We start from the raw sequence: 23,519 nt of genomic DNA on the forward strand, positions 1-23,519 counted from the left end.
TTCTATTTTAAAATTTTAGTCAGATGCTAGAATGTGTATGATTAAAAGCCTGCATATTGAAGAAGAGAACTGGAGAAGTGGAAAAGAGCCTTTGGTCCTAAATGATTGTTACCACAGCGAATTACCGATTGATATAATTCAGGTACCTACATCAGAACTCATTTTCAAAACAAGATATAACTAATTCCTTCGACATTTATTGTTGCAACATGCCCCAAGCAGTGCATAGAACATAGAACATTACAGTGCAGTACAGGACCTTTGGCCCTCCATGTTACACAGACCTGTAAAACCAATCTAAAGCCCATCTAACCTATACTAGTCCATTATCAGCCATATGTTTATCCAATGACCATTTCAATGCACTTAATGTTGGTGAGTCCACTTTTGTAGCAGGCAGGGCTTTCTATGCCCTTACTACAATCTGACTCTGTCCTAGATCTATCACCCCTCAATTTAAAGCTATGTACCCTTGTGCTAACCATCACCATCCTAGGGAAAAAGGCTTTCACTGTTCACCCTATCTAATCCTCTGATCATCTTGTATGCCTCTATTGAGTCAGCTGTCAACCTTAATCTCTCTAACGAAAACAGCTTCAAGTCCCTTAGCCTTTCTGCATAAGACCTTCCCTCCATACCAGACAACATACTGGTAATTCTCCTCTGCACGCCTTCCAAAGCTTCCACGTCCCTCCTATAATGCGGCGACCAGAACTGTGCACAATACCCCAAGTGAGGCCGCAACGGAGTTTTGTACAGCTGCAGCATACCTCATGGCTCTGAAACTCAATCCCACTACCAGTAAAACATTACTCACTGTATGCCTTCTTAACAACCCAATGTGCCTGGGTGGCAACTTTCAGAGATCTATGTACCTGGACACCGAGATCTCTGCTCATCCACATTAATCTTACCATTAGCCCAGTACCCAGTATTCCTGTTGCTCCTTCCAAAGTGAATCACCTCACACTTTTCCACATTAAACTCCATTTGCCACCTCTCAACCCAGCTCTCCAGCTTCTCTATGTCCCTCTGTAACCTGCATTGTCCATGACTCCACTGACTTTAGACTAGATTAGATTCCTTACAGTGTGGAAATAGGCCCTTCAACCCAACCAGTCCACACCGACCTCCGGAAGAGTAACCCACTCAGCCCATTTCACTCTGACTAATAGGCCTCTGGCTAAATTGTAACTCTCAAGTGCCCTAACTGAGCCTTCACGTCTCATCTTTACATAAGCCTCCTTCTTCCTCTTGACAAGAGATTCAACTTCTTTAGTAAACCACGGCTCCCTCGCTTGACCAGTTCCTCCCTGTCTGACAGGTACAACCTTATCAAGGACTTGCAGTAGCTGTTCCTTGAATAAGTTCCATATTTCAAATGTGCCCATCCCCTGCAGTTTCCTTCCCCATCCTATGCATCCTAAATCTTGCCTATTTGCAACATAATTGCCTTTCCCCCAGTTATAACTCATGCCCTGTGGTTTATAGACTATCCCTTTCCATTGCTAATGTAAATGTAACCGAGTTGTGGTCACTATCACCAAAGTGCTCACCTACTGCCAAATCTAACACCTGGCCTGGTTCATTACCCAGTACCAAGTCCAGTGTGGCCTTGCCTCTTGTTAGTGATCTACATACTGTGTCAAGAAACCCTCCTGCATACATTGCAAAAACTGACCCATGTAAAGTACTCGACCTATAACATTTCCAGTCAATAGTTGGAAAGTTAAAATACAGCCTGGAAAGGGCAGCAGAAGACATTTAGATGATTTATAAAATACAATGGAGTTTCCAAATGAGCCATTATCTATCAGATTGGGTTACATCAAATCCAAACAACTGTGTGCATGAATTTATTTGCATTTGACCATCTGTAATATTTTACACTGGCTTGTAAACCCATCACACATATACATGATCATAAATTCTCTTCCTATTAAAAACAATCTGTAAATAATTAAAATAGACACCTTAGAATTGCTTACTTTTCTATTATTGTGGAATTGGATAGAAATTTCCAGCCTTCTGGAGAACAGGGGGTGTCTTCACGCTGAGACACTCTATACCCAAATGAACAACTCAGTATCAGGAACATGCAGGATGGGTCCGAGAAACTGTGCCCTGCTGCTTGATGTGTGTTAATTTCTAGCAGCAGTCAGTTTTTGAAGCCCGTTACCAATTGACTACATGCATCCAAATTGGTTAGGCCATCAGCTGCCCCAGCTTTGTAGTGATGGGATTTTAAAGACACATCCCAGTAACTTGATAGTTACCTCCCAATTGTCCAAATGTTCCAATATGTCACCTTTCCTTTCACACGGACACAATGTCTTCCCTCTTCTTCTGAGTTCCCTCCCTATCTCTCTCATTCTGCTTATGGACAGCAAACCCGGAGAAACCCTGCAAATTAGAATGCTGGATAAAAGCAAATTACTGCAGATGCTGGAATCTGAAACCAAAAGAGGAAATGCTGGAAAATCTCAGCAGGTCTAGCAGCATCTGTAAGGAGAGAAAAGAGCTGACATTTTGAGTCTAACTGACCTTTTGTCAAAGCTAAAAAAAAAGGCAGAAATAGGGAGGTATTTATACTAATCTGAGAGAAGGTGAGTCATGGCTCCAAAAGCAAAGGTAGCAATAAAGAGGTGACAATGACAGTGCATAGAGAGATTATAGGGAGATTGGGAGCTGGGAATGACCAAGGCTGAAGCCAGTGCTATGTGACAAAATATGGAGGGGATGGGTGAAGCAGAGGCAAAATGGAAAACAGGGGAGAAGGGTAGCAAAGGGGAAAGAGAAGAGGAAAAAGGTGATGAGAGAGTGGGGAGCGAGAGAAAGACAATAAAAAAAATGAGGAATTAAAGAAATTAAAATGCTACCCACTCGCCAAACGTTAAGTAGCTGGTGCACCCACAAAATTCCTTCCCCTGAGCATCCAGTGCCAGGAGGCAGTCAGCCTCTATTTACAGGTGAAGATTGCCACTAGGTTTGCAGTCAAAGAGATAGTCCTTCTGTGGTGGGAGAACTGACACCAGGCCAAAAATAAAAGGCAGTTCAGGGAGGAAGAGGTTGATGACTGGGGGAGTTGGGCAGGGAGAGTAGTGGATGGCAGTGTTACCCCACCAATATGAACAGGAAGCCCTACGATTGATGTGATTTCCTTCCCACCCTCCAACCCCTCCTACCATATCTATCCCCTCCCATCTTTTCAAAAAATCACTTGCAAAAGTTTCTTTTGCACTCTGGCCCACCTGCCACTGCCCAAAGTTTTAATTTATTTTCGAAATATAAAATATTTTTTAATGGACAAAAGTAAGTGTGTCAAGGGGACCAAAAGTATGATGGAGGTCTAATGTTCACGTTTTCTCCTTTCTGCAGAGATTTTCTGGACTGGTAAATGTCCACTTAGCCTAATTGTTTCTCTTGCTGTTCTTCCAGGACACTTCAAATATGCTCAATTTCTTGGGTATATTGTAAATGGCTATCAATGTGACATCATATGCAACCTTGTTTTTTATAGCAACTTCCAGGTTCTTCCTCAATATCTGCTGTTGGGCTACTTGAGTTGTCTTTGGAGCAATTATTCCCCTTGTCTTCCAGGGCCTTGTTCACTGTTTTATGGCAGTACTGATAATTGATGACTCTTAGTTCTGATTACTTTGGGCAATTAAGGGCCTCAGAAGGCCTAAGGCTAAATGGTCTAGCATTACCCACTCACCATGTTATGGGAACATCTGGATGAAGAGAGGGTGGGCTCACTACTTGACATATTTTACATGAAAACATGACCAGTGGGGGTTCGTACAATTCAGCACCATTTTTCCTTCATTTAACAACAGCAGTTTTCAAAACAAAATTGTAGAATTACAGGGTGATAAGCATTTCCAATCTATTGCTTTGGTATAAATTTCACCTTGATCCCATTCATATTTATCCACACCTAAATTTTATTGCCTTTCTAGTTTAAACTTGTCTGTTTAAGTTTCATCAAACTGTGGTAATTTTATAACATTGATTTATTCATTCTAAAGGTCTAAAGCTTTTGCAAACTTTCTCCTTTCAGTATGCTAATATTTTCCTTTTATTTGTCAGATAATTGAAGGAGCAGTTCAAGACGCCAGAGCACTCACTTGTGAACTGGGTGATCAAGCACTAAATATTATGCTGGAGGAAACAAATTACTTCTTGAAAAGGTACAGCAAACCCTGTGAAATTAGATAATATTATAGATTAAACTATGAGTCCGAACAAATCCTGAAATCCTAGATGGCTTTATTGAATGAAGAGTTATTCTTCATGTCAATATTTCTAGGCCAGAAATTATTCATATACTTTATGTAGGGTGTGAAACAGCAAATATTTATCATGCATTAGGGTGTATTGATTTCAGTTTGGTGTGTGTGATCACCCCTCAGAATTCTAGCTCATGGCAATTAACTCCATGTGCAGTCTTTTAATATGGGATGGTTGTTGTACTATAGCTGCCATATGGTACCATATGAAGGGCTTATGTGTGAAACGTCGATTCTGCTGCTCCTCGGATGCTGCTTGACCTTCTGTGCATATCCAACACCACACTCTTCAACTCTAACCTCCAGCATCTGCAGTCCTCACTTTCTCTTATATGGTTCTACAAGTCTGACCAGGAAAATCTACTACTCTTACTAACTGCCAGAGGCATTTGGAAGACTTCACAGATTGATAATCAAGTAGATAGTATGTCAAACTCTAAATTTGTAAGCTCTGGGAGCCACACTTTAGAAATACTGTAATATGAATGCATTGAAGACAAAGCAGATAAGGCATATGAGAATGGTTTCAGGGATGAAAAGCTTCAGTTATGAAATAGATTAGAAATTGTTGGGACTTTTTTCCTTGGAGAAAGGAAGGCTAAGATTAATGTTTTCAAGATCATGTCCGTGCAAGGTATATAGGGAGAAACCGTTGCAGTTGTATCAGGATCCAGATTTAACGTGTTTTTTACGAAAGGAGCAAGTATACTGTGAGAAAAAGCTTTCACACAGTGAGTGTTTAGGTTCAAAAATGCACTACCTGATAATGTTGTGAGGATTGTTTAATTGAAGCTTTCAAGAGGGCATTGGATTTTTAAAAAATTCACTCATGATGCAGACGTCCTGGCTAGGCCAGCATTTATTGTCCACTTCTAAATGTCCAGAGAGCAGTTAAGAGTCAATCACATTATTCTAAGTCTGGAGTCACATCTCAGCCTGACTGGGTAAGGATGGCTGTTAACTCCCCTGAAAGGTATTAGTGAGCTAGATGGGTTTTTCTGGCAATTGATAATAATTTCATGGTCATCATTGGACTCTTTACAATCAATACCCACTACTTTGTTGAAGTCTCCAGCTAAGGGCTTAATTTCGATTGTCTGTCATGGTCTCCTTTGATAAATATTTTTAAGTGTCTGACATCAATCACTTCTCTCTACTCAGGGCTATTTTATATCCCTCCCCTCTCCCTGCGCCCTCTACTAAAATTTTAAATATTTTAAAGGACAAATTGGTAAATTACCTATGTAATTTTTTTCTCCTAAATTTCGACCACTGGTGTCACTAATACTTCTTTGATATTTTTAATGGAGAGATAATGTTCCATTACGGGAAAACAACAGTGGCCTGATTGTGTAGGGCTGTGTTTCCTGAAACCCCAGTAGGTTCATATTGTGCTTGTGGAAAGTTCTGCATATGCACTTTGTGAAACACTGTGCCAGTAAAAGACATGCCAGCTCTCACAATAAATGTGAACAAAGAGGATAGAATGATGTCACTAGCAATACTGGCAATGGTACTGCACAACCACATTTTGCACGTGTGCACTGACAGCATTTTCAGGGTCGAAGCAGACACTCTTACTGTGTAAATCGCATTTTAATGGATTTTCCAAATACAATGGCTTTGTTGTTTTCCATATGAAGTTTATCAGTGCTTTCTTCACAAATAATCTACTTAATGACACTGCTACATCTGTGCTAAAAAAACAAATTGATTCCAACTACTTCACAGGGAACGAATGCTGTTTTGCGGGATGTTAATGTGTTATCAAGTCCAATTCAGAAACTAATGGAACTTTCAAATTCCTTACATTTGCCCTGTCCAGTGTTGCCTCTAATTTTACAAAGTGAGATTTCTGCGATGCATACAATCTACGGAATTCCATTATTTACTCTTCCATGGTGCTGTCCTCCGTTTCTCTAAACTTATCAAAATCTGACCACACCCCATAAACAGTCAATAAATTAACCCTTTAATAATTTTTTTCATGCAAGTTAACAGTATTATTTAATTTCTGTTTTTATTGCTTCAAACCTGTCCAAATTGTCACCTATATTCAAATTGTTAGGCTGTAATTCAGCTAGATGCATTTGTATGTGCAAGAACTTTTGCAAACAAATCACGGCTCCTTTCCCATTTTCACTGTACATTCTCTCAGAGTCCTGTAGAAACTCAATTTTGAGAAAGGTATGGTTCTAAACTTTTACTTTCATTCTTTTACCTCTTACCATCTCCTTTAGAGTATACTTTTCACACATCTCTGCTGTCATTTCTCTCCTTCAAACTCTTTGTGTGACTCTCAGCCCTTTCATTATCTCCTCTTGATATTACTGCACTTCTCCTGATCTCACTCCCCATACCCAGCTTCATCCTTACACCACTGCTTATTAAGTTTACTTGCTTGCTTTCTCTCCTGATTACCTCAGTATGTTCCCCACCCTTAATATGCAGCTTCCATTCTTCACTGCCCCCTTACCCCATCACTGTGACTCTCTGCTCCCTCCTAAGGACATTTATACTGACTCCAACAACCATTAAGTTCCATTCCCTGCTATTCTTTTCCATCAGCCCACTTTCTGTAAACCTTTGCAGTTGAGTCTCTTTTGAAATACAGTAGTCTCTTCATTTCAGACCTCCTTACAGTGGCATTCTGCTTTCCCGCCCTTGTCATTTTGCTGGTATCAGCCAATGTGGCTGCATTATTTGGGTAAGCTAATGAGCCCAGTTACCCTCCACCTATTACATTGTAAACAATTAGCTATAACAAACAAGACCGCATATGACAGATTTCTCATAAGCTGCTCAACCTGGTGAGGCCTCACCCCTTACATGTTAAGTATTTAGAATCCCAGCAGGACTACATATGACCAACATTCCCTCTCAGGTGCATGGCCATGCAGCTATGTAGACCTCAGAGATCTGTGCAACAGCAGGAAATATCCAATGGAATGTAGTGAAAGGTTGAGACCCCTTAGGAGCTGGTTGATCCAGTAAGTGGCTGGGAGGAGACATTGAGGTGGGCAGTCAGCGTCACCTAAAGGAGCACCTGAGGAAAATAACAGGTGAGAACCTGCAAAGTTGAGATCCCTGTGGATAGGATATTTAACAAAGTGGTCACATTGTAGATTAGGACCAGACAGTGTAGAAAGACCAGGCATGCAGCACAGTACATCTCACTCACTAATCAGTTTTCCATTTTGAATACTGGTGAGGGTGATGGTTTATCAGAGGGATGTTGTGAAAGCCAGGCTTGTGGCACTGCAAGTAGTTCAGCTCAGGAGAATGAAATGTGGATGGGTAAAGGGCTCTTGTGATACAATGGTAGTGTGTCTACCTCTAGACCTAGTGGCCTGGGTTCATATCCCACCTCCTCCACAGGTGAGGAGTAACAACTGTGAGCGGTAATTAGAAAACATCAATTTTGAGGGCTCTTGCAGCACAATGGTAGCTTCCCTACCTCTGGACCAGGAGATCTGGGCTCAAATCTCACCTCCTTCAGAAGTGTTTAATAATATCTCTGAATTGGTCGATGATAAAAAATACAAATCACTTTCATATGGTCGAAAGAGATGCCTGAACAATAATAGGGAACAATACCCCACCACCAACATCATGGGGTTTATTTTTGATGAGAAATTGAACTGTGCCCATTATATAAATACTGGCTACAAAAGCAGGTCAGATGCTAGGAATCTTGTGTAGCTCACCTCCTGGCTCCCTGATACCTCTCCACTGTCTCAGTATCCAATTCCTGCTTTCTCTCCCTATACTCCTTGATCCTTTTAGCCATAAGGACCTCATCCAGCTCCTTCTTGGCTATATCTAATAAACTGGCCCTCAACAGCTTCATGTTGGGGAGACTTCCACAGGTTCACAACTCCCTCAGAGAAAAAAAAATCTTCCTCATCGTAGTCCTAAATGGCTTGATTTATAGTTGTAAAACATTAGGTACTTTGTTTAGCATTGACTGTAAATTATTTTCTTCCCTTTGCACCAAAGCTTTCTTTTCAGCATTCTGACCAAAGCAATGGAGTTGCACAGACCTTTAAGAGGTCTCTACTTCTGTGACTCAAACTTCATTTTCAAGGGGCATTTGTCCATAACTGAGATGTAGAGGGGCTATATTATGCTGATTGACTCCTGAAACCCAACATTCTAGCTTAAGTTCCCACTTTTTAGAGGCTATATCCCTACTTGAGGACAGCAGAGAGCAAGAGCACCGTTGTTTATGATACATATGTGAATGCCGAGAGTGATCCCATGTTCCCAGGGTCTGGAGGACTACAGCCTTTTGGGAATCCCCTGCAGCCATCCTTGGATTGACCTGGTGGGGATGTTTAGGTTCCTGGCAGAGGGGAAGTGTTGCAGCAGGCACTACTGGATATCGTGAGATGGTGACAATCCTTGAGTGAGTGCCTGTGGTTTTTCATTCCTATTGGTGCAATTTGTTTGTGTTGTGAGCTACCAGCCTTACCCAAGGGTTTTATTGAGACTTTGCTGGATGATGTGCAGCGGGGAATAGTGGATTTGAGGCTTTCTCACGAGATGGCCACAGATATCCAATCCCCCGATCCCTTCCCCTTGCTGTCCTGCCGGCTCAGCAGCCTTCTGCTTAAAGGCTTGAGGAGCCTTACATCTGGAAACCACCTCCACAGCCGTATCTGCCCAGGTTGCCCTCAATAGCTGGGCTGGCCTGCTGTATAGTCATCGATAGGGAAAAGCACTTTGTTTCTCTCCTGGACAGACTTTGGGAGAATACCAGGTGCTACGTTTTACCCAGTGTCAGACACCGCCAGAGGTGGGTGGGAGAGATGAGCAGAAAACGAGTGATGCTTCTGGAGTGAAGTGCTGTGCGTGTACCTTTTAAATATGGCACTGGGAACTTTGAGACCAGTGGTCCCAATAGGAGCCAGAATGTAAATAAAAAAAAAGAAAAAAAAACTGCAGATGCTGTAAATCGGAAATAAAAACAGAGGTACTCGAAAATCTCAGCTGGTCTGGCAGCATCTGTGAAGAGAAATCAGAATTAATGTTTTGGGTCCAGTGACCCTTCCTCAGTATCTGGCTGCAGTTCAAGGGTGTGACGATGACAATTGCTCTGTACACTAGGATTGTAGTGAACTCACTGAGACCTTGTCAAAGGTTCGCTGCCAAGTCTATACCCACACTGTTCTCACACTTGTCATCCATTGTCATACATCTGGATGAGCTTTCAAGAAAAACAGCTGCCAAGTTATAGGAAGTACTCAAAATAATCCACAGCTAACTTATAAATATTGAATATTTTACTGACCAAGTGTGAGTTAATATATGAGGTTTTTTAAGGCAGTGTTCAACAACAGACTGGTTTTCTTCTATGCAGAATCGAAGAGATGAAAAGTGACTTGCAAATCTGTTGCAGAATGGGCAATGACACTGCAGTTGTCTGTGAACTGTAGTTTGTCTGCAGTTGTCAGGTTAGCTTTGCCATGGAGGCATCCCCTGAAGTCATCAGTTAGTGGTCAAAGGCCAGATGGGTGCGCAGCTCATGAAGATGGAAGGCCAGAGGCATGACTACCAGCTCAGAGAGAAACAGCTGGCTTCAAATCAGTTCAAATAGAAAAGCCACCTCTATTTCAAAGCACAGCCTCAGCAACATTTTAAACTTTAATGTTAAGAAGATAGACTCAGCCAATAGGTCACTGTTTAATCCCACGACAAGAGAAATAAACATTTTTTTTTGCGTTCTAATTTGTAGGACAGAAATTACTGTATCTTTTCAAAAAAAAAAGGTTTTCCTTAGCTTCCTCTGATAGAATTCAAATATTTTAAGAGAAATGTGATGGCTGAGCTAATGCAAAGTTTTAGCTACAAAGCTATAATTTTCTGTAAACTGTGGTAAAGTCACAGCACATACTCAACTTCAGAACTTTTTATTGGACAATATTATATCAGAATTGCTGCTGTAATGTCTGAAGATTGCAGTCAACAGGAAGTGTTGAGGTTCTTCTTAAATGAATGGTTACATTCCATGAAAGAAAACCACACAAAATTATGATCTAAGGATGGAAATTTCCTCTCGCAAATGAAAGGGTCTCACTTGAGGTCTTAAGTGATGCTTTTCATTACTTCTTGTAGAACAGAGTAAATGTTATGGTCTTTATAAATGCTCAAATGAAGTCCTCAGTTGAACTAGTATTAAATTAGCTGCAATTTAACTGCCCTGCGTCAGTGTTATAGAAAAAGTGTCGCTGTGAGTCAGTACGCAAACATAACATGGTGCTAATGTTGTTCATTTGTTAATCTAGGCTAAGACCTATGCATCATCTGTAGTCCACACCTTCATGAGAACTAACTGGGTTGATATCAACTTGAAAAAAGTGAGGACTGCAGATGTTGGAAATAGAGTCAAGAGTGTGGTGCTGGAAAAGCACAGCAGGTCAGGCAGTATCCGTGGAGCAAGAGAATCGATGTATCAGGCATAAGCCTGATGAAGGGCTTATACCCGAAATGTCGATTCTCCTGCTCCTCAGATAATGCCTGACCTGCTGTGCTTTTCCAGCGCCACACTCTCGGCCTCACTAGATTGACAGTAATGCTGACAAAGCTCCTCTTGACTCTTTCTTCATCTATATCCCTTCAATGTTTCTGAGTGTGCAGAATCTGCTTGAGCATCCTCTATAATGGTGTTTAACTATGAAAAGCCCCATGCTTTACACCTTCTCAGTATGGGGCATTGAGCTATGAGGAAGATTGAACACACGGGCTGCACACTGAATGTGTCACACACTTGAATGTCAGTTCATTCCTTGAAAAGCTCATACATAGGAAAACCTTTAGGTTCAATTCTCTGCAGTATGGAAACAAACCCTTTGGCCCAACAAGTCCACACGTCTCGTCTGAAGAGTAACCCACCCAGACCTAATCCCCTACCTTATATTTACCCCTGACTGATGCAGCTAACACTATGGACAATTTAGCATGGCCAATTCACCTAACCTGCTCGTCTTTGGATTGTGGGAGGAAACCGAAGCACCTGGAGGAAACCCACACAGACACGGGGAGAACGTGCAAACTCCACACGGACAGTCACATGAGGTGGGAATCGAACCCGGGTCCTGGCGCTGTGAGACAGCAGTGCTAACCACTGAGCTACACTTACCCCACTGAGATGTGTGGAATCACCAGTGATTTCCCCCCCTTTCACCCATAACACAACATGGGTGAAAGTGTCAAAAAAATGTGTGTAGGCCAGTTTCTGAGACTTTTTACATCGTCTTTGGCCTCAGTGTTGTTTGCATTCAAAGTTAAAGTTCAGGGATCTCTGAAGGATAAAGCTAACTGTATTCACCAACGCGATTACTTGTGAATCAATGCTTGGTGTTTGCAATGTCTTAAATCCCTTCCGATGTATGAAGATGTTCCTCACCTATCATGTGGATCTCACTTTACCTGGTTCAATAGCAACAATGCTACCACATCAGATGCTATAAACAGTGCAAGTGCATATATATTTACAATGATGTAGCACCTATGTGCCCTCAGTATATTTTCCTCTTCCTCTCCTTGCCACTACGTATGGATCGAGGCTTTCTACTGCAGCTGGGGTGGAAGGAGCCTGCTCTCTGGATCACCCTGTTGACTTGAAGACTTGGGTGGTCATCCCTTGGTGCCTTTTGCTTAGAGGTGCACCTTGCTGAGAGCCTCATCCTCAGATCCAAGTTTACCCCCCTTGACCTGAACTTGAGGACAAAGGCAAAGAAAGGGCTGTACAGAGTGTGATTAAGGTGCCTTTCACCTTTCTTACCTTGACATTAATGCTTACCATTCAAGGCTAGAGCAATGGATTACAGATCTGAATGCATATCAGACAGCTATTAGGCATTCTACTGGACCTGGGTCTCCAGTCACCCTTTCCATGAAGACAGCCAGGTGCTCATATTCTAGAACCACACAGCAGTGAGTGTATCGAAGTGCTCCTGCCTGCCCAAATCTGATGTTCCTGTACTTGTCTCTGCAATTTAACTATGTCATTTACAACCAATTACAGGGGCATGTCCTCTGCGTAGAGCTGATCAGGCGCCTGTTGACAATCCAAGTGTCAGAAACCTCAGGCATTGCTTCCTCCATTCAGCCAGTGATGAGTTCATCAGATTGTGCCCCCAAATCTAATGTAACTACAGTATGCACCACAGTGCTAGTCTCTGTTCTAGTGAGTATCTTCTGAGGAATTCAAGCGGTGGCTTCTTCCTTCTAAATGTTACTTGCGTGCTGGTCGTGCCTGTGTAGCACAAGAGAGACTCAGTTGGAGAGGATAAAAGCTTACGTAGAATAAGGATGTGTTAGTACTGGTGATAATCAGAGATGAACCTAGTACAATGGAGTTTATTGTGCTGTTTTCCTAATGTCTTCCCGTGAGCAATCCGGTTCTCCCTGGTCATCTCCATTATCTTGTTCCCAAAGTCATAAACAGCCTAATGTCTCTCACCTCCCACCTTGGCTGATCTTGAACCTCTCAACTGGGTTGTGGGCCAGTTTTTCTTTCCTGTAGTGAGAGAAACAGAAGGTTTGTGAATGATGGAGGTAGATGAAAGAGCAGTTAGTGATCACATATGAGCTCAGGAAGGGGTAAAGTGCCCCCAGTGAGTGGGTGGGAAGCATAGAGGGCAGAATGGGTTAGTAATTATAGACCATGAGGTGAGTGTGAGTCTTTAAGTGGGCATGATGCAGATATGATTCCGAGAGTGTAGTCTGTTAGCCTTGGTGAGAAACATGTGCAGTGTCGGTGAATGGTGGCACTGAGGCAAGATGTTGCCATGTACCCTTGCAGAGTACGGGAGATCATTGACCTTGTTTCTGCATTGCTGGCCACCATTTTGTATGGAATACTGCCCCAAGCTGCTGTCTCTGCCCAGGGTGGCTGGTTGAGGCCTGTTGGCCTTCTGTTGCAGTCAGCCGTGAAGAAGACTCCACATCTCTCTATTAGCATCCATCAGCATTCCAACAGCTTTGGTTGTGAAGCAAGAAGTGCGCTTATTTCTTCTCTGTGTCATCAGTTGAGATTTTTGGGGCAGACCTCACAAGCTGAGGGGTAATTCCTGGCTTACTGTGACTGAACTGGTGTCCAGTTGGGCTTTTAACATGGCACCAGAGCCTTGGTAGCTGGAAGGGCCCAGCTGTTGTGAGAACATGCACTGCATCAACCTTGTAAAAATAGTGAGCTGCAAAGTAAGTGATCATGGAAGATAACTCATCCCAGGTCATGGCAGAAAAGACGCCAGACAATTCACTGGCTGCTAAACTTTAATTTCAGATGGGAAAATCCCAACCTACATATTAATATGTTATTTGGTTAACAACCCTGCCCATCTGCTGGTATTTAATACCTCAATTTTTGGCATTCAGCTTCTCTAGTTTTGAAATTAATTTCATTGAAGGAAAGAACTCGGGGGTAAAAGGCTGAAGGTCTAAATCATGGCATATGGGGAGGTGCTGATGTAGCAGTGACTGAAGTAGCAGTCTAGAAACCCAAACTAATGTTCTGGAGACATGGATTCGACTCTCACTGTGGCAGCTGGCAAAATTTATATTTAATAAGAATAGAGAAGGACGAGTTGGTCTAATGGCAATCATGTATGGCACTGTCAATGTTTACAATCTGCCAACCTTTCCTCATCTGACTTATATGTGATTCCAGACTCACATCAATGTGCTTGATTCTTAACTGATCTCTGGACAATTAGTCATGAGCAGTTAATGGTGGTCTCATCAGCAAAGCCCATCAACAAATTGAAAGGCAATGGAAAATCAAGTTCACTAGGAATAGACATGACAAAGACTGAAGCCCCAATTAGTGGATGGAGTGCTATAACTGAACTGTGCAGATAAATTGGTTAATATCACTTCTGAGTCAGACCTGGACAATGAGTGCAACACTTCTGAATTAAGAATCCAAGGAGCTCCACATCTTTGCAATTTCTGGGAGTCTGTGTGCTAAAACACAAGATTGCAGGGAATCTCAATCTGAACATATAAAGAACCAGACCCTCTGGTTTCTGAATAATTGAATATCAAGTGTATTAAGTATTGAGACCCATTGGAAACTGTGACACACCACAATCCAGTAATTTCCAACTGGATAATTACCCAGGATATGTTGGAGGGATAAAAACTTGCTCTAACTCCTGAATAGCTATAACGCTGAGCCCCTAATCTAACAATCAATCACACTGACTCCTGGAAATCCAAAGTGTGCCTGAACACACCAACATCTTCAAGGCCTGACCCATTGGACAGCTGAACTCTAAACCCAAAACCTGACCACTGTGCTGACACTTGATCCAACCTGAACACATAACCAACCATCCCGTGCCTATTCAATATTAAAGTCTTTGCCCTGATCATCTGCATCCATCCCACCCATCATCCAACCAGCCTGCCCACCTGCCACCCTACCACGTCAAACATTGATCTGCTACACAACTCCTTTATCCACATGGCATCCTAACTTCTTATTTGTTTGTCCTACCTCAATCAACTTACCAACACTGTACAATCTAGCCCTTACCTTACACACTGAACTGGTCTCAGTAGCCTGTCAAAAGGCTTTGGCTTTTAAAGATGAGAAAAAGGCAACAATTGTCACGAAAAAGTGAAAACTGGGAAGGTCCACTCTGATACAGCCTGTGTAGTTTGCTTTGGAATGTAAGGAGGTAACGTTTTGTCTGATCCAGATTAAATACAGACATTTCAACCCAGATCAGGAGAGTTTGGCTGTGGAGTCTATTTGAAGGAGTTATTAATTTGCTCTCACTACAACACTTTTTTTTGTTGTCTAATTTAACTTATCTACATATCACAGGATGAAACAATTGGGATAAAACCATTTTCTACCTGTGTTTTCAACAAAATGGATTTTAGAAAAACTGCAATGGCTTAGTTTGAGCTGCAAGATTTAAATTCCTGCAAAATAAGAGCTAGTCTCAACACTGAGCCTCAGGAGAGAATTTTGTAAAAAAAAGCCAATTTTTATTGTGTTGCATGAAAACTGCGTTTAGGATGCCTGAAGAAGGCAATTCATAGGAAGGGTGTAAATAAAGGTGCAAAGAGGAGGATGATCAAGTCGGATAATGTATTTGAAGCTTAGGAGAAACAGAGTGGCACATTCAGAGCAATATTGACTATAGTACGTTGCAACTTTGGAAAAGGTCTAACCTATTCAATCTTCAAGGCTGTTTCACTATCTAATCAGAGCATAAAGGTGTATTAGTAGTGTCCCTACCTCAAGTCCCATTGCAGGATGCGATGAATACAAAGATGGGTTGTAACAAGTTTAGACAAGTTCATTAAAGTATAACAAGAAGATGACTTACTTATCATAGAGCCATAGAGATGTACAGCATGGAAACAGACCCTTCGGTCCAACCTGTCCATGCCGACCAGATATCCCACCCAATCTAGTCACACCTGCCAGCAGCTGGCCCATATCCCTCCAAACCTTTCCTATTCATATACCCATCCAAATGCCTCTTAAATGGTGCAATTGTACCAGCCTCCACCACTTCCTCTGGCAGCTCATTCCATACACGTACCACCCTCTGTGTGAAAAGTTTGCCCCATAGGTCTCTTTCCCCTCTCACCCTAAACCTATGCCCTCTAGTTCTGGACTCCCTGTCTCCAGGGAAAAGACTTTGTTTATTTACCCTATCCCCTTATAATTTTGTAAATCTCTATAAGGTCACCCCTCAACCTCCGACGCTCCAGGAAAAACAACCCCAGCCTGTTCAGCCTCTCCCTATAGCTCAAATCCTCCAACCCTGGCAATGTCCTTATAAATCTTTTCTGATCCCTTTCAAATTTCACAACATTTGCTTTCTTTGCCTAACACATATTTTTCAATCTCAGTCAGCCTAAATAAGAGACAACACAGATTATCATTGGCCTTTATGTAAAAAGAGTTGATTCTACGTTCACTTTTCATTATCCTCACTCTAATTCTAAGATATCCCCTTGATCTTGATTTCCCATCAAAGGAAATAAATTATTTTGTTCTACCCTATTAAATCCTTGTCAGATTTTGAACATTTCAGAAATACGTAAAGCAAAGAAACCTAATAATCTAATTAATTAAACTGAATTAATACATACAATATTTTGTTTACTAGGAGAAAGTGAGGACTGCAGATGCTGGAGATCAGAGCTTAAAAATGTGTTGCTGGAAAAGTGCAGCAGGTCAGGCAGCATCAAAGGAACAGGAGAATTGATGTTTTGGGCATAAGCCCTTCTTCAGGAATGAGCGCCTCATCTTTCGACTAGGAACCCACCAACCACAAGGGATGAATGCAGATTTCTCCAGCTTTCTCATTTCCCCTCCCCCCACCTTTTCTCAGTCCCAACCCTCAGGCTCAGCACCACCTTCTTGACCTGCAATCTTCTTCCCGACCTCTCCGCCCCCACCCCCACTCCGGCCTATCACCCTCACCTTAACCTCCTTCCACCTATCGTATTCCCAACGCCCCTCCCCCAAGTCCCTCCTTCCTGCCTTTTATCTTAGCCTGCTTGGCACACCCTCCTCATTCCTGAAGAAGGGCTTATGCCCGAAGAGTGGATTCTCCTTCTCCTTTGATGCTGCCTGACCTGCTGCGCTTTTCCAGCAACACATTTTTAAGCAATATTTTGTTTACAGTGATACATATAATATGGAATAAAATGTAAAATGTTTTTCAGTTTTCAGGTGTCAGCAGAGAATTTTGAAAAAAGCCATTTGAACCATCCAAATTTCATTCCTGTTGTAATCTCAATAATCAACAGCTGTGAATCTATCAGGTAAGTTTGATATACTAGCTGATGTACTGCCTGTCACATTGAAAACAGGAGCAGTGTCATGCATGGTCAAGTATAACCATTCTGTAGATTTCTGTGTAAGGCAGAAAGATCTAACAATTTCTGCAAAATGCTTTTAAATATTTATGTTTGGACAACAGTCAGCGAAAAGGTGTCAGTTAGATTTCTCAGATTGATCAATAAAATAGAGTGTCGTCCTCCCAGAACACAGGGCTGCTGTCTCATTAGATAGAGGTGACTGGTGGTGGTTTAACCTGAGGATCATCACAGCTCAGGTGAAGGAGAGATTGAGAAAGACTGTGCCCTTCATGGTAACCTCAGCCAGGAGGAGGAATTGAACCCATGCTGTTCATGCTGAACCAACTGTCCAACCAACTGAGCGAACAGACTTTCCATTAATGAAGTAGTAATGTACAAGAACTTGTTTGCAATCATCACACAACCCTATCTCAACAGTAATAGTTAACATGATGGATTTATATCAGACCTTGATGCACCATTATCAGGGTGAAGACAGAGACAAAAATCACCTACTTTTCACATAACTATGTCTGGTTCCCCAGTAACATGAGTTTTCCTCACCAACCTGAGAGCTGGGATGGGGCCGACGGGTCAGTTCCACAGCACTACTGAGAAGTCCTGATGGTCCTCAGCTGATTCTTGTCCCATTCTCTTCACTAGAAAGGTCACACATCAGATATCAGATAGTTGTTTTAACTATTAACCCAATAGGGTTATCTTTACAAGTCTCCTCTCAATGCTCTGCCAGTTTAAACATGTGAGATTTATGCATTTTTCATCTGTTTTCAGGAATCACAGTACAAATGAGAAAATCACAAACCTTGTGTTGAAAGAGAGCATCCTTTCAGTTCTGAATGAAATGGAAAAGAAGAAAAAAGACATTATTTTAAAGACTTTATTTTGTAAACTAAAGGTACAATAAGAACAAAGTAAACTAACCTAATTTGCAAGGACTGTAGAAGTAGCTTCTTATAAAATTGTGAAAGGTTAACTAATAATCTTCATCTTCTTGAGTATATAGTCTATAAACACTTCATTATGCTTTGCTCAATTCCTGTCATCTTCTGCAGTTTTTACTTTTGACAATATGCAAATCTGCATTAAGTAGGATTCTGTTAAAATTTGGAAGCAGCTAGCTGAGCAACCTGTTGATTTTTGGTCACAGTCAGATTTTGAAAGAAAGTTGTTTTACATTTAAATAATTTGAGTTAAAATAGTTTCAATCTTTTATATTCTCCCTCAGCCTCACTGTAAAAAGCTGGTGACAGAAAAATGGCTTGAGTGTACAGAACCAATAGATGAAATACTTGAAATAACAGAGAAGCATCTCACAAAATTAAAGAAATTGAAAGCACCACATTATCAGGTATGTCACAGACAATGTATTGTTGATATGAGAGAAAACACATCATGGGAACCAACTTTTCAAATAACCGTAGAGCTAACAAGCAATGGCTGTGTAAACGTTCTGCTAACCTTTTGAGAGAATGTTAGCATACTGATAGTAAATCAAGTTGTAAAAGCATTTATGATGGAACACTAAGCCATCCAAAGTTTCAGAATCATTCTAAACTATCTTAACTAACCTCAAGCAGGAAAACAAATGGGACACTTAGTAGTCTTGGGTTAGGACAAGAACAACAGTGGGACTCACTTCTGTTCAACACACCTCACGTAAAGGGATCCGTGTTGAATCATGAATGGATGTAGACAAAATCAAGTGTAAAAAGTTTGCTATCACTGATAAATTTGGGGTATCAATATTGCAACCCTCATGAAAACATAAGGGAAATTTCTCCAGAGATATAGAGGCACCTTTGGAGAAGGAGGAGCTGGGACCGATGTTGACAAAGTAATGGTGAAAGGCAACGTGCTGGATTCCTGACAAACTGATGCCTCCTTGTGGTTTTACTGGAGGCGGCATCAAGGAAATGATGGTAAGCAGCAGAAGACAAAGTAGTTGATGTAAGGATTGATTAGCAGGGTGCTTTCACACTCGGGAGATCCACCTTCTCTGTAAATCTTCCATTCATAGGAGGTATGGGGCATAATGCTGGGTCCAAAGAACACAATATGTTTATGCAGTGATCAGTTTGAAGCCAGGAATTAGCGAACCTTAGCCATTCACCTAAAAAGACTTGAAATTGAATTTATGTTCTCCTGCAAACAGAGCTGCTGAATAATGCTGGGAATGAGGAAAATGGCTGCTGAGCTCATCAGAGATATCACACCTCTATCTGTTGCCACCATCTCCACCCCCAGTCAACGCAGGAGACCACCAACCACCCCTCATTTCAGCTGCTCTGATTGGTCATCATTCCAAATATTAAGTGGGTAGACTTGCTGCATTGTGAAATCAAGACCCAAACATAGGCCCCCTGATTATTTTCTATCTTGAAAAAATGTAACCCTCATAACAATAACAGTCTGCGGAATGTGCTCAATCTGAAAAATCAACCTGTAAAAGAGAACTGGCAGCAAGAAACTAGAGGGAAAAGTATCAACTTTAAAGAAAAGCTCTGTCATAAACATTTTACTTGGATCCAGAAGATTCATAAGAAAAAATATATTTTCAAGCCTGATTATAATGTTAGCTTTCAGATGGGAATAGAATGTTCACCCTACTGTAATTTCCTTTATTTATTTAAACAGGATCTATTGATGGAAATCCATCAGCAGCTTATTACAGAATATATCCTTCGAATTATGAAGAAAAAGTTGAGCTGTAAAACAGAAAATCAGGAGAAACAAGTGGCAGACCAGATACAGAATGAAACTCAACATTTACAGAAATTATTCAATTTCTATGTAAGTAAACACAGTGACTTATGAAAATGATGCAGGCTAGGATGTGACAGTAATAAAGGAAAACAAACTGCCCAAAGGATTGGGAGAAACTGATATACAGATAGCACAACTGTAAAAACATTGTGAGGAAATCCAAATTAAGTTTATAGTGCAACACACAAAGCTAATCAAATAAGGTTGGTAAGCTACAGGCTGAGACAATCACTTTGAGTGAAATGATAATGGAGACTGGCTCAATAAAAAGGACGACCGAACACAATAAGGTCACTAAAAGTCATAGTGAACCCCCCTGAAGAAGGGCTCATGCCCAAAACATCGATTCTCCTGCTCCTTGGATGCTGCCTGACCTGCTGTGCTTTTCCAGCAACACATTTTCAGCTCTGATCTCCAGCATCTGCAGTCCTCACTTTCTTCTAGGATTTTACAACAATCCATAATGGTATCATTGGCACCTTTGCTGAGACTAGATTTATATTCCAGATTTATGAATTAAGTTTAAACTCCATCAGCTATAAAGTAGTGCTTTAAGCCCTGTTCCCTGGATCTCCTGTATTGTGAGCTAAAAAAAAGCAAAGAACCACAATGCTGGAAATCAGAAACAAAAACAGAAACTGCAGGAAAAACTTCACATCCAGAAAATCTGAAGTGTTCTGAAGAGGGGTCACTGGACCTGAAGCGTTAACTCTGCTTTCTCTCCACTGATGCTGCCAGACCCACTGAGATAATACAGTAGTTTCTGGTTTTGTTTCTCTTTGTGGGTTGTCGCAATACCATCACACCACTCTTTTTTTTCCCTGAACTTTCTCCACATACTGATGGACCTCTGTTTGTGGATAGCATGTTGAGCGAGCTGGTCATACCATAAGTAAGGGCTGCACTGATAGTAAAACATTGGGTGACCACAAGGAAGACGAGTAAGTGTGGGCCGGCAGTGCAGAAGTCCTGTGTGACTAGCCCCCTTTCAAATAGATATTCCATGTTGGATACTGTTGGGGGAGAATGGCATCTCAAGGATAGCAGCAGCAGCCATGTTTGTGGCACTACAGTTAGCTCTGTCACACAGCAGGGGAGGAAAAAGACTGGGAGAGCTTTCATGATAAGGAATCACGATTGTAAGGGTAAGTGGTAGGTAGTTCTGTGGCAGCAAACAAGCCTCTTGAATGGTATGTTGCCTCCCTGGTGCCAAGTCAGGAATGTCTCATAGTGGCTGCAAGGTGTTCTGAAGGGAAAGGATGAATAGCAGCTGTGATATATGTTGGTACCAATGACATGGGTTTAAAAAAAGAGGTCCTGCAGCAGGAATTTGGAGAGTTCGGTGGTAGATTAATGAGGAAGACTGTTAACGCTGTAATCTCCAGATTACTTCCGCTTAGTACCATGTGCTACTGAGTATAGGAACAGAAAAGTAGGTCAGATGAACACGTAGCGAAAGGGATAGTGTAGGAGGGAGGGATTTAGAAATTTGCATCACTGGGACAGTTTCTGGGGTAGGCGGGACTTGTACAAGCTGGACAGGTGGCACCTGAACTAGAATGGCTCCAATATCCTTTGCTCGTGCTGTTGGGGAGGTTTTAAACTGATTTGGCAGGGAATGGGACACAGAGCAGATGCAAAGTCAGGAACAAGGTCCAATCAGACGTAGAAGGAAGAGAGTCTAGAAGCCAGAAAGGACATGGGCATGATAAGGCACATTAGAGGTCTAGAAAACTGCATTGTATCTATTTTATTGCAAGGAACATGACTGATAAGGCAGATTAGCACAAAGGAATATGATATTGTTGCAAACACTAACACATGAAAAAGAATAGGACTGGCAGTTCAACATGCCAGGGTAAAGAAGTTTCAGGCACAATATGGGATAAGTCAAAGAGGTGAGGGCAATACTTTATTGATAAAGGAAATCATCACTGCAGCAATGAGAGAGGGTGTCCTCAAAGGGTCTTCAAATGAGGCCATCTGGGTAGAGCTTAGACAGAAAAAAAGGGGTGATTACTGGGATTGTACTACAGGGAGATAGTCACAGGGAGATAGAGGAACAGATATGTAGGCAACTTACAAAAAGATGTGAGAAAACTTGGGTTACAATTGTAGGGGACTTCAACTTTGCTAGCATTAACTGGGTTCACCTAGGTGTGAAAGGATTAGACGAGGTGGAATTTTGAAAGTGCATGCAGAGGGTTTCTTGCACCAGTATGTACATAATCCTGCTAGACTTCATCCAAGGGAATGAAGCTGATCAAGTGGTTGCAGTTTGAGTGTGCGAGCATTTTGGGAATAGTGACCATAAATCTGTAAGTTTCAAAGTCATTGTGGAAAGGGTTAGGAATAGTCTAAAAGCTTAAGTTAACTAAATTGGGGGAAGGAAATTTTTAGTATCATTGGACAGGATCTGGCAAACATAGACTGGGAGCAGATACTTGCAGGTAAGTCTATATTTGGAAAGTGGGAGTCTTTTGAAAGTTATATATTGGGAATTCAACGCCAGTGTGTACCTCTAAGAGTGAAGGGCAAGAGCAGCAGATCCAGGGAATCCTAAATGTCAAGGGATATCAAAAATTTGATAAAGGAAAAGAAGGAAGCATATGTCAGGTACAGCACATTTAAGTACAGGGGAGGCCCTTCAAAAGTACAGAGAATGTAGGAGGTTGCTTAAAAAGGAAATGAGGAGGGCATGGAGGACCATGAAATAGCTTTGGCAGTTGGGATTAAAGAAAACCTCAAAGAATTTGGCAGTGGCATGGTGGCTCAGTGGTTAGCACTGCTGCCTCAGCACAAGAGACGCAGGTTCGATTCCAGCTGTCTGTGTGGACTTTGCACATTCTCCCCATGTCTGTGTGGGTTTCTTCCCACAATCCAAAGATGTGCAGGTCAGGTGAACTGGCCATGTTAAATTGCCCATGGTGTTTCGGTACATTAGTTAGGGATAAATGTAGGGGAATGGGGCTAGATGGGTTACTCTTTGCAGGGTCGGTCTCAACTTGTTGGGCCAAAGGGCCTGTTTCCATACTGTAAGGAATCTAATCTTATAAGTATATTAAGAGTAAGAGAATTACCAGTGAAAGGTCCCTATTAGAGACCACAAGGCAACCTGTGCATAGAGCTAGTGGATGTGGGTAAGATCTTAAATGATGAAGGGCTTATGCCCGAAACATCAATTCCCTACTCCTCGGAAGCTGCCTGACCTGCTGTGCTTTTCCAGCACCACACTCTCGACCCAAGCATAGTTCACCATCTTTCAGGTCTGATATTGATCAACTGGTAAATATTTCAGAGCATTGACAGATGGAGTTTAATCTTGATCAGTGCAAGGTGATATATTTTGGGGATCTAATAATGGAAGAATATACACAATGAATGGTAGGTTCCTAGGGAGTACTGAGGAACAAAAGGACCTTTGTGTACAAGTCCATAGATCCATGAAGGTGTCAGCTCAGGTAGAAAAGGTGGTGAAGAAAGTCTACAGGATGCTTGCCTTCATTAGCTGGGGTGTTGAACATAGGAGCAAAGAAATTTTGTTAGAACTTTATTAAACTTTGGTTAGGTGACAGATGGAGTACTGTACAGAGTTCTGAACAC

At 41.7% G+C, this 23,519-nt stretch overlaps 1 protein-coding gene across 6 annotated transcripts in view; it reads left to right on the top strand.

The window, feature by feature from the left end:
* The window catches only part of LOC140476253 (tumor necrosis factor alpha-induced protein 2-like), a 70,280-nt gene that overhangs the window by 39,212 nt on the left and 7,549 nt on the right, over positions 1–23,519 (top strand). For all 6 annotated transcript variants that reach the window (XM_072568562.1, XM_072568563.1, XM_072568560.1 and 3 more), the window contains 6 exons: positions 20–142; positions 4,093–4,193; positions 16,998–17,096; positions 17,925–18,048; positions 18,379–18,501; positions 19,788–19,943. In XM_072568562.1, coding sequence (XP_072424663.1) covers positions 20–142; positions 4,093–4,193; positions 16,998–17,096; positions 17,925–18,048; positions 18,379–18,501; positions 19,788–19,943 — 726 coding nt within the window. The remainder of the gene's footprint in view (positions 1–19; positions 143–4,092; positions 4,194–16,997; positions 17,097–17,924; positions 18,049–18,378; positions 18,502–19,787; positions 19,944–23,519) is intronic.

Source organism: Chiloscyllium punctatum, chromosome 4, assembly GCF_047496795.1.
Source record: "Chiloscyllium punctatum isolate Juve2018m chromosome 4, sChiPun1.3, whole genome shotgun sequence".
Lineage (NCBI taxonomy): Eukaryota > Metazoa > Chordata > Chondrichthyes > Orectolobiformes > Hemiscylliidae > Chiloscyllium > Chiloscyllium punctatum.